The 10,886-nt window shown below is 43.6% G+C and overlaps 2 protein-coding genes and 1 long non-coding RNA gene across 7 annotated transcripts in view; 2 read left to right on the top strand and 1 right to left on the bottom strand.

Annotated features, from left to right (window-relative positions):
* hax1 (HCLS1 associated protein X-1) overlaps window positions 1–1,532 on the top strand; it is a 2,463-nt gene extending 931 nt beyond the window's left edge. The window contains exons 5-7 of the mRNA XM_024298490.2: window positions 935–1,068; window positions 1,137–1,254; window positions 1,320–1,532. Of these exons, the coding sequence (XP_024154258.1) occupies window positions 935–1,068; window positions 1,137–1,254; window positions 1,320–1,393 (326 nt within the window). The 3' untranslated portion in view covers window positions 1,394–1,532. The remainder of the gene's footprint in view (window positions 1–934; window positions 1,069–1,136; window positions 1,255–1,319) is intronic.
* LOC112162654 overlaps window positions 1–8,440 on the bottom strand; it is a 17,901-nt gene extending 9,461 nt beyond the window's left edge. For 3 of the 4 annotated variants that reach the window (XR_004948615.1, XR_002922118.2, XR_002922117.2), the window contains exons 1-2: window positions 7,843–8,440; window positions 7,146–7,215 (exon numbers count right to left, since the gene is read on the bottom strand). This is a non-coding gene — a long non-coding RNA (uncharacterized LOC112162654). The remainder of the gene's footprint in view (window positions 1–7,145; window positions 7,216–7,842) is intronic. The other variant, XR_002922116.2, reaches the window with a different exon arrangement.
* On the top strand, window positions 3,291–5,954 carry aqp10b (aquaporin 10b). Of its 2 annotated transcripts, none has more exons than XM_024298489.2 (6): window positions 3,291–3,607; window positions 3,881–4,007; window positions 4,604–4,741; window positions 4,812–4,930; window positions 4,995–5,212; window positions 5,280–5,954. In XM_024298489.2, the coding sequence occupies exons 1-6, from the start codon at window positions 3,326–3,328 to the stop codon at window positions 5,470–5,472; spliced, it is 1,077 nt and encodes a 358-aa protein (XP_024154257.1). In that variant the 5' UTR covers window positions 3,291–3,325; the 3' UTR covers window positions 5,473–5,954. The 2 variants fall into 2 exon arrangements, with proteins under 2 accessions (XP_024154257.1, XP_036070037.1); XM_036214144.1 differs by lacking the exon at window positions 3,291–3,607 and adding an exon at window positions 3,625–3,779.
* Window positions 8,441–10,886: the final 2,446 nt, after the last annotated feature.

Genomic DNA, 10,886 nt, shown 5'->3' on the forward strand with positions numbered 1-10,886 from the left:
TTCTACTCTCCGACCGGTTCTACTCTCCAACCGGTTCTACTCCGACCGGTTCTACTCTCTGACCGGTTCTTTTCTCCGATCCGTTCTATTCTCCGATCCGTTCTATTCTCCGATCCGTTCTACTCTCCGACCGGTTCTACTCTCCGATCCGTTCTACTCTCTGACCGGTTCTACTCTCCGACCCGTTCTACACTCTGACCAGGTTCTACTCTCTGACCCGTTCTACTCTCCGACCCGTTCTACACTCTGACCAGGTTCTACTCTCTGACCCGTTCTAGTCTCCGACCCGTCTGTCTGGAGCAGGAGTGTCAAACTCAATCTCACAGGAGGCTAAAATCCAAACCACACCTGAGGTCAAACAGGATAAACATTTAGTGAACACATAAAACTACATTTATAAAACTGTAACTTTTAACATAATTATGAACTAGATATAGAGCTTTACCTGTGATAATGTTAGTGTGAATGCTGGAAGCTGAATTTGGCTGCTGAAGATGCTAGTGCTGATAGCTGAAAACTGTTAACCAAAACTGTCAGCATGTACCTGAAAAAAATAGCTAAACTTCAAAATAGCCTAAAAAACAGAAAATTGTCTATATTAGCTAAAACAGTTTACATGTAAATATTAACTAAACTCCAAAATAGTCCAAAAAGCTGCAGAAAGACAATTTTAAAAACTTTAAAACTGTAATTTTTTAACATAATTCTGAATAATAAAACACAGGAATATTATTCCAGAATAAATCAACTTAAACCTTAAATAACTTTCAATATTTTACTCTCCATAAAAATATATTTAGTCAAAATTATACAAGTTAGAAATGAGCTCAAGATAACATCGGGTCATTAATAACAATAAAATAAAATGATCTGGAGGGCCGGATCCGGCCCCCGGGCCTTGACTCTACATCCTCTTTCTGCTCTGATCCTCCAGATCTGGACTCTGCTGTGTCGTCTGGGGGCCTGGATCAGATTTTGGCGCCCCCTTCGGATCAGAAACCGGCCCAGCCCAGGACCCGGTCCTTCTTCCAGTCGGTGGTGGTGTCCCGGGTGGTGCGGCCCGATGGGGTGGGTGTCGCGCCGTCTGCAGGTTTTTCGTGTAGAATCAGAGGAAGTCGCTCATGCTTTGATGTCAGACCGTAGAGGAGAGGCGGACGGTCCGAGATGGTCACGGACACGAGGAGACCACCGTGACCCGCTCAGGAGGTCCGAGGAGGGAGGAGGAGCCTGAGCAGACCGCACCTGTGCTGCCAGGTGAGTCCCCCCCCATCTCAGTGTTGCAGCAGCGGCTCCAAACCTCACTGTTGTTTCTGCTCCAGGTGGAGCTCAGCACTTCTCAGACCTGCGGGACGACGACTCGTTGTTCTCCAGGTTCTTCGGAGGCTTCAAATGACCCGAATGACCCTCTGGACGGCGCCGTTCCCCTCACACCTGGATGAACCAACGCCGTCTTGTTGAAGAGAGTTTAGGAGCCGTTCTGTTTTATATCCAAGGATGTACATAACCAACAAATAAAGACCTAATTTATTTACGTTTGTTGGAGCGTTTTTCTCCACAACTGCTTCCCTAAACACAGAATTCAAACTTTATTTATGCTGAAGTTTGATATCCTGAAGCTGAACTTTAGTTCTGATGGTCCAAACGGTCCCAGAGGGAAGAGGACAGAACTCTCCAATCCAGATAATTCCGGTTCTGTCAGAATTACAGTCGGAGTTCAGCTTCTGGGAGTCATCAGAGATGTTGAGGAGGCTGAGAGACTTCCTACAGACACCAAACATCTCAGGAGATGCAGCAGAATCTGCTCAGAATTCTGGTTCTTCCTAAAGTTTCATTTCTAAAAGACGAGACATGAAGTTCAGCTGTTAAAGATCCTGCCTGGATTCTTGAACAACTTTTCCATCCCTAAATTAAAATATTATTTTTATTTAACTGTTGAATTCTTGTAAACAACAATTATTCACTAAATTCATGAGATCTTGTATATAAAATTCGTTTTCGAACCTTTTTTGTCGTCTTCCCGTTGCTGCCTTTAGGGGGCGCCACATCCATCAGCTCAGGGATGGAACCTGCAGCTATTTCTGCTTTTATTCATGCCACAAAGGAAGCATAATTCTTATTTTTTGGTTAAAAAAAAAAACATTGTAATGAATGCACTTTCAAAATAAGACTACTGAGTTTTGATCAGCAGAGAACTGGTTCCATTTGTAAATCTGAGACGTAAAATGTTGACATCAATGTTTTGGATATTCAGCTCGTTTCAGGAGAAACAAAAACAGGTTTTTAATGCATGTTTTCACCCTTTAAATTATTGTATAAATAAATGTTACATTTTCTAACTGAATATTTATATATTTAGCTTACAAACTAAATACTCAGCACATTAAATATTTATATCTAATCTGAAGATTTATTTTCCAAACTAAATATTTAAGTTTTGTAACTAAATATCAAGCTTGAAGTTAAATATTTAATTCTCCATCTAAATATTTAGTAAAATAATAACTTAGTTTAAAAACAAAATATTTAGTTTGGATCTAAATATTTAGATTTTAACAAAATATTTAATAAATAAATATTTAGTAAAAATTAAATATTTAGTTTAGATCAAAATATTTAGTTAAAACAAAATTTATAGAACAAAAAATAAATATATAGATAAAAAATATGGTAAAAAAATAATATATAGTTTTAACTATATATTTAGAATGGATCTAAACGGATAGTTAAAAACTAAATATATAATAAAAATGGATCTAAATATAGAGTAAAAAAACAAGGTTACAACAGTTATTTAAAGGGTTAAACATGCATTTGAAGAATCTTGTTTTTCTCCTAAACTCACTAAATATCCAAAAACATGGAGCTGAAATCTTCTTCTGCTGATGGAACCGCACAGAAACAAACCCAAACGTCTCTTTCACTGATCCAGCTTCTCTGAATCCTCCTGGTTCGCTCCTTCCACCTTCATGTTCTCTACATCCATCCTCCTCCAGACCTCCTCATGGTCTCTCTATCCTCCTCATCATCTCACTTCCTCCTCCCTCAAACATCTCCATCTGCTTCCTCTGGATTTATTCCACATTTCTGCTTCCAAAGTGTCAGAGGACAATAAAATACTTTCTCCCGTCTTTCATGTTTGGTTGTTCAGGTTTATGTTTCCTGCTGTGAAACATCAAACCTAAAAGTGTTTCTGACATTTCAGATTCAGACTCTGAAGAGATCCTCCCCTAAAACACAGGAAGTAATCTCCATAATTCCAATCAGCTGCAACCACAGCCATTAAAGGAGCTGCTGCTCCTGCAGGAGGTGCAGGGCCCGTGTCAGGATGTCCTCCATGATCCGGGACTCCCCCCTCCTGGGGGCTGAGGCTCCGCCCCCCCATAAGCCGTGTGACGTCAGCCGCAGTATGAAAGGGCGGGCTCCTGTCCGTGCGGACCTCAGCGGGTCAGACCTGCAGGTTTGGAGTCAGCCTCGTCTCAGAACCCGTCCGGGTCCAGAACGACCCGAGGAAGGCTCAGGCATGGAGAGGGTCCTGAGGAGGTGCCGGATCCAGAACCAGCTGATCCGGGAGTGCCTGGCTGAGTGTCTGGGGGTCTTTGTTCTGATTGTAAGTCTCGCTCCGGTTGTTGGTTTGAAAATTCGGATCAGAACAAATCAGTGTTTCAGCTAAAATACCAGAACAGTCGGTAAACGTGGAAACTTTGAGGGACTTTGATCAAGACACGGAGCTGTGGGGGGGTCAGCCGCCTTATCTAATGAGCCTCATCAAACATTTACAGGTGATCTTCCTCAGGTGTGCTTCATGAACCTGCAGGATTGTTTTGATCTGTGTGGAGGTGAACTCCTGCTGTGAGGATACAGGTGTGTTCTTCTGCTGCAGCTCTTCGGATGTGGATCTGCGGCGCAGGTGACCACGTCAGAGGAACGCAGCGGCCAGTACCTGTCCATCAATCTGGGCTTTGCTCTGGGGGTCACGTTTGGGGTGTTTGTGTCACGGGGAGTCTCAGGTGATCAAAGAACTTTGATTTCTCTTAAATCCTTTAGAGATTCTGTGATCACAAATAAAACTTTACCTGCGATAACGCTGGTGTCAATGCTTTTAGCTGAACTTATCAGATTCTAAATGAGCCAAAAACGTTAGCATGTTGCTGAAGCTTTAACTCAAAATTAGCCTTAAAGCCTCAGTAGCACAAATGTCCTTCAAAGCGGCCTAAGGTGGGAAACTGGACACCAAGAAGGTGAGGAACACTCTGATTGAAGAAACGAGGAAACTGTCGTGTAAAGAAACAAATAAATGATTCGTGTGCTGATTGGAAATCAGAACAAAGGGATTGGAACCAAGCAGAACATAAGTCATGGCGACTGCTGACCCGGCCCTCCCTGCTGAGGCTGCTTCATTGGCTCTAACTAACAAAGAGAAACAAAGACGACCAAGGTCCAACCCCAAACTAAAACAACAAAACCCCGTGGAAAGAGAACCACACCAGCACAACTCAAAGACCTCCTGCTCTGGTTTGATGAGGCAGCAGGTGTTAATCAGGATGACTGTCCTCACCTGTCAGGTGAGGGATGCAGCAGCCGTAACTCTTCTTCTCCTCCGAAGGCGCCCACCTCAACCCCGCGGTGTCTCTGAGTCTGTGCGTGTTGGGCAGACACCCGTGGATGAAGCTGCCCTTCTACGTCTTCTTCCAGCTGTTGGGAGCGTTTCTGGCCGCCGCCACCGTCGGTCTTCAGTATTACGGTGGGTCCGGTCGTCCTCCAGGCCCGTGTGTCCAGCAGTGATGGACTGGTGGTTCTGGTGATGCTTGCAGACGCCATCAGGAGCTACGCAGGAGGTCAGCTGACTGTGACGGGCCCCAGAGCCACGGCTGGAATCTTCTCCACATACCCAGCAGACTACCTGAGCCTGTGGGGGGGGGTTGTGGACCAGGTGAGTCTCTGCACCCGCTCAGAACCGGTCGGGTTCTGTCGGTGACGCTCTGCTCCCCTCTCAGGTGATCGGCACCGCCGCCCTGCTGCTCTGCCTCCTGGCTCTGGGGGACCAGAGGAACGGGTCCATCCCCGACGGCCTCCAGCCCGTCCTGGTGGGCTCGCTGGTTCTGGTCATCGGCGTCTCCATGGGCTCCAACTGTGGATACGCTCTGAACCCAGCCAGGGATTTGGGCCCCCGGTTGTTCACGTACATCGCAGGCTGGGGGGTGGACGTCTTCAAGTCGGTAGAGTTCCTTCAGTTTCAGTCTTTTATTTTGAAAGAGCTTCACTGTTGCTGGTTTCCACAGGGCTGGGGGGGGCTGGTGGTGGGTCCCCATCGTGGGACCGTGTGCTGGAGCTCTGCTGGGAACCCTGATCTACCAGCTGATGGTTGAAGTCCACCACCCTCCCCTCCCCTCCGAGTGCCAGGCGTCCTGTGAGGAAGCCTCGGAATCCAAGATGGAGCTGGAGGCGGAGCCACACCTAAAAAGCCAGTGCTGAGCCGTGAGAGGCCGCCGCCTCCAGCAGCTGACTCCTGACCCCGCGGAGAAACCCGCCGAAAGCTGCGGCCCAGAGTCCGGGTTCACTGAGATTACAGCAGCGAACTCTTTACACTCTTAAGGAGTTTAAAATAAAACCTCAGACTTTCTGCTGCAGAGTCCAGATATGTTCCTGAACCGGAGAGACTCCAGAACCCCCCCAGACAGTCCAGAACCCCCCCACAGAGACTCCAGAACCCCCCCAGACAGTCCAGATACGTTCCTGAACCGGAGAGACTCCAGAACCCCCCCAGACAGTCCAGATACGTTCCTAAAACCGGAGAGACTCCAGAACCCCCCCAAACAGTCCAGAACCCCCCCCACAGAGACTCCAGAACCCCCCCCCCACAGGGGAGGGGCTTCAGGTGAAGATGGAGTTCTCCTTCAAACACAACAATTTACTCCACTAAAACAGAGATTCTAATATAAAAAGGTTTGAATCCAGGATGCACGGTGGTGCAGCGGTTAGCGCCTCACAAGGAGACGTTCGAATCCCGGCTGGGACTTTTCTGTTTTCTCCTTTCCTCCTACAGTCCAGAAACATGCTCTGTAGGTTCAGTGGTTATTCCGATCTCCGACGGACCTGTCCAGAACCGACCCGCCTTCACCCAACAGTGAGCAGGAAGGACGCCAGCGACCCCGAAAGGAATTCAGAGAGTTTAGAAACCGTCAGATGGAGGTTTAAAAGCAGCTTTAGTTCAGATCTTCACAGAAAACGAGATAAAAACCTTTCAGGACGAAGACTGTCTGGGAAACACTCGTCCAAATATTGCTCTATAAACGGGGATGTTGTCACTTTCCCTGACAGAAAAAGATTTTAATGATGTTTGAAATCGGCCATAAAGAAGAGTTTATTGGTGTAGGAAGGAGAGTCTGCATGACTTCTCTTTTATTGGACTTATGGGGTTAAATCAGAATCAGCTGAAAGTGAACGAAAAATAGACTTTGTAACTGAATTTATTGAGTTGTTTTAAATTTGATAAGACAATGAAAAATTAAAAAAAAAATTTTTTTTTTGAAAATTTGGAGGAATAAAAAAGGAAAACTTAAATTCACTTTTGACAGTAAAAAAACACACTGAGAACTTGATTTAAAAAAAACTATAAATGTAAAAATTACCATTTGAAAAAGAATTATCCATTAGTAAAAGCTGTTTTAAATTGTGTTTTGTTTTTCTGATTCTTAACTTTCAGTCCTCAGTTTTTTTATGGAGCAGATTGATGAGATCAACAGCAAAACTGGGCTAAAATCAGAACCCGGCGGAGAAAATCGGATTGCTTTAAAAAATAAAACATTTCAATGTTTTTGCTGCAACTCAAAATTAACTATACAGGGAATTTTACTTTAAAACGCCCACAGAAAAACTGCTCTTGGGTTCTCAGGGTAAAGAAACGTGAACAATGTTTAAAAATAAATTTGCTGACTTGGCCTTTCTCCTGAGTTATTCATTTAACCCTTTGCTCTGCAGAACCACGGCCCGGTGGCTCGGCGCCAGGTTTCTGTTAGAAAAGAACCCCCACAGAAAAAAGGAAGACCGTAGACTGTTTGTGCTTTCTTTGTTCTCATCTTTGTGATTGAAGCAGCAGAGAGACTAACGTGTCTGACTGGAAAAGACTGAAAACAGGAAGAACTCACTCAGGATACAGCATCCGACCGTTGGAAGATAATTCTGACAGAACTCCCAGTTTCTGAATCTGCAGCGAACCTGCAAATGTTGAGATGAAAGACGATGACTTCAGTAAATCAGTGAAAACACGACTTTCATCTGACAGATTCATTGGTACTGATGGTCATGGTGAGATTGATCCCCTCAAAGTCCACATAAAACGGCGCCGTATTGGGATCAATACATTCAATCATTGGTTTCTCAGAGTTCTTGATAAAATAATCAAAGCTAACATCAAAATGCTCTTTCATTGATTTACAATCCTTTCCAACGGCGGCTCATTTGACTGCAGTCAATGTGAAGATACCATCTTCTCTTCTCCAGAACCTGAACTAGACACTAGGAACAGATGAGGGTTTAGTGCATGTGCAGCAGAGCTGTTGATGGAAAGAAGATCATTCATTCAGACAGAGTCTGTCCAAGACAGTTTGATCGATTTAAAAGGAGAAATACTCGGAAATGATTTCTTATTACATTTGTTCTCTTTCATAATGACACACAAACATGTTAAAAACAGGATTTTCATCAGAAGGGGAGTTTAAGAAGTTCATGTCATTAAGAGTATCCACATATAAATACTTTAAAATAATATTTCTGCTAACAAAGTAATTTAAATGATCAATGTGTAAAATGTTGTTGACATGTTTTAGTTGTTGTTTTATTTACCATTTCTCTCCTCTGGATCTGTTTACCGTCTCTAAAACAAGTCGGTTATCTTGAAGTATTCCAGAACCATCCTTCTTTTTCATCTGTTTCTCTCTTTCTCTCCATTCCTCCGCTGTGAATGATAGAAGTTAGCACCGCTGCTAGCTTGCTGCTAAAGCTTGGAGCGCGCGCTGGTACTGGGGAAGCATTGGACTGAACCAACTACGGAGGGGTGTTCCGCACGTGAAATGGAACATTCCAGCAGCCGCAGCGGCCGCACAGTGAAAAGCGAACACTTTCCCGCTGATTGATGACACGAATTTACTAACTAGAAAATTACGTCGTTCTATATATGATGGTTTACATGAAGTTGTGTCTTAAAAGTGTTTATATTTATTATCCATTCAATAAAAACAGAACTTTGTCACCTGCTACAGTGACAGACCGAAACGCCGCTTTTTTTCTCTCCTCACTGGCGGCGCTAAAGTTGAGCGGCCCGCCGGGTAAAGTCCCACATCTCCCGATTACCCAGCATGCATTTGGTTTCAGCCTCCAGCAGATGCCGCTCATTCACACGTGACCAAAACGACAGTTGCTGACGTCACTCACGTGAACTGAGGGACCGACAGAGAGTGACGTCATCAGAGGGCTTTAGACGTCCAGACACGTACAGAAGGATGACGTCATATTACAAAATATCCAGACACAGAATTAACTAAAATGACATCAAATGACACAATTTCCAGAGAATGATGTCAATTTGTGTCATAGTTGAGCGTCAGGAAAACCTTGATGCTACGGAGAGATTTCATACGGAAACATCCGTTACGGTTAGAGCAACGACTCTCCAAAGATCTCAAGAGTGATTTCCAAGCTAACTTTACCAACAAACAGCCATGAAGTATTATAGAGCTATCAGATCCATGACAGAATTCATCTGTGGGCCAATCAGCCAGTCGCTGGTCAGCTCCAAAACACTGAGAAGACTCACTCGGAGTCTATGGAAACTATTTAGGAGTTTGTTCAAACGTGGAAACAAGTACAACCTCCTAAACGATTCCATCTCAGGAGAACAAGAGGAAAACCCTCAAACAAGAGCCTCAGAAAAGAAAAACGAGGAAACCGTCCAGGAAATGAAGACGCTTCTGGACAAGTTTGTCTGCTTGTCAGACAACAAACCCACCTACACCTCTGCAGGAGACCACCTCAAAGCTGCCCAAGACCAAAACGCAGTCCTCCAGGAGAAGCTTCTGCAGCTGAAACTAATGATCCAACAAGAGGAAGCTCCTCTGATGATGACTCTGGGCATCTCTACTGATGAATACCAAGATCAGATCCAGGCCTTAGAGCAGCAAAAGGAAGTTCTCCAGAAAGAACTGGAAGAGCTCAAGAGGAAACGCAGTGAAGAAGCAGCAAGGAGGATTGATCTGAAATACCTTGATGCACAAAAATGTGAACTGGAGGGCCAATGCCAGCACATTCAGGAGGTTATTCAGATCCACAGCCCGCAGTATGAAGTCGTCTATCCTGAAGAGATCCAGGAGATGAAAAGTCTGATCCTTTTCCTCAAAGATGAAGTGGAAATCCTTCTAGAGGAACAAAAGGAGGTTGAAAATTCAAGACCAGGAAGTAAAGGTCTGGAAAAAGAATACCATCAACTGATGAAAGATGTTGAGGATCTGAAGAAGAATAACTCCGACCAGAAAGGGGAACTCGAGGAGCTTAACTTGGACCTCCTTGAACGACAACAAATACCGGCCAAGCTTGAAGCTATAAAGAAAGAACAGGAGTCTTTAAGGAAGGAAAACTCTGTTCTGACGGAGCAGATTTCAGAATGCAGATCCAAGATCCAGCAGACAACTGTTCTGAACAAACCTCAGCGTCCTGCTGGAAACCGCCACAGTTTGATACCTGTGTTAGCCAAAAGATTAGGACAGAAAAAGCAGGTTTCTACAGACGCTGGAGCGACCCAACAACCCAAAGCTGAAGTGAACAAGCCTCAGCGTCCTGCTGGAAACCCCCCAAGTCCGAAACGTAAAGGTCCAATTGTGAAAAAACCAGAACCAATAAAGGTTTCCAAGGAATCTAGAAAGATCCAAGAGCAGAAGAGACTCCGGGATCTGGAAAGAGGTTGGAGATTTTAGACTCAGCAGAGACAGAACTTCTCTGTCCTCTGTGACTCCAGAAGTGTTGTGTGCTGGGATTAGATCCAGCAAACTTTCACTTGAACTTTTGAGTCTGATTTTGTATTTGATTGTGAAGCACTTCAAGAAGTGCTTTTTATAGAAAACGTTTGATTTAAATTAGTTTATTTTTAAAGTTTGATTTAAATTAGAGATATTTTAGTTTATGTAGAATTTAGTTACTATGGTAGGCCTGTGTGTTAATGGGGTGGGGGGGTGTTAATTTGAATTTCTATGTTTTGGTTTTTAATTGTAAAACACTTCAAGCTGAGCAGAGAAGTGCTTTTTTATACATAAAGTTTGATTTAGATTAGTTTATTTTTAAAGTCTTATTTAAATTAGCGATATTTTACTTTTTTTAATTTAGTTTTTACTATGGTAGGTCTGTATGCTACACATGCTTTGCTGTATGTGTGGCTTTTATTTAAATTTCTGTTTTTGTTTTTAATTGTAAAGCACTTCAAAAGTATAGAAGTATAAATGCTTTTTATACATAAAGTTTTATCAAAAATGAATTATTTTACCATGGTAGGCCAGTATGTTAAAGGGGGTGGGGTGGGGGGTTATTTGAATTTCTGTGCTTTAATTTTTAACTGTAAAGTTCTTCAAGCAGAGAAAAATGTGTGAAGTGCTTTTTATAAATCAAGATTTTAAAAATTGTGACTTAGGATGCAAAAGCTGTTTAGAAAAGATGAGTTTTGAGTTCAGATTGAGTGTAAATCTCTGAACGTCTTGTATAAAATGGGCTTTAAAAAAGGGGCGGCGCTGGTTAGTTGGGTTGATGCTTCGGCCTGACTGACCCGTGTCTGTGTGGGTTTCCTCCGAGTGCTTCGGTTCCCCCCACCTGTTAGAAGAACCATTCTCTGGTTCCTGATAGTTTAG

The sequence above is a fragment of the Oryzias melastigma genome, linkage group LG11 (genome assembly GCF_002922805.2).
Source record: "Oryzias melastigma strain HK-1 linkage group LG11, ASM292280v2, whole genome shotgun sequence".
In the NCBI taxonomy this organism is placed as follows: Eukaryota; Metazoa; Chordata; class Actinopteri; order Beloniformes; family Adrianichthyidae; genus Oryzias; species Oryzias melastigma.

Coding starts and splice junctions, on each gene's coding strand:
- aqp10b (XM_024298489.2), top strand. CDS start 3,326: ATGTCCTCCATGATCCGGGACTCCCCCCTCCTGGGGGCTGAGGCTCCG. Junction 3,608..3,880: donor TGGGGGTCTTTGTTCTGATT/GTAAGTCTCGCT, acceptor CTTCTGCTGCAG/CTCTTCGGATGTGGATCTGC. Junction 4,931..4,994: donor GGGGGGGGGTTGTGGACCAG/GTGAGTCTCTGC, acceptor CTCCCCTCTCAG/GTGATCGGCACCGCCGCCCT.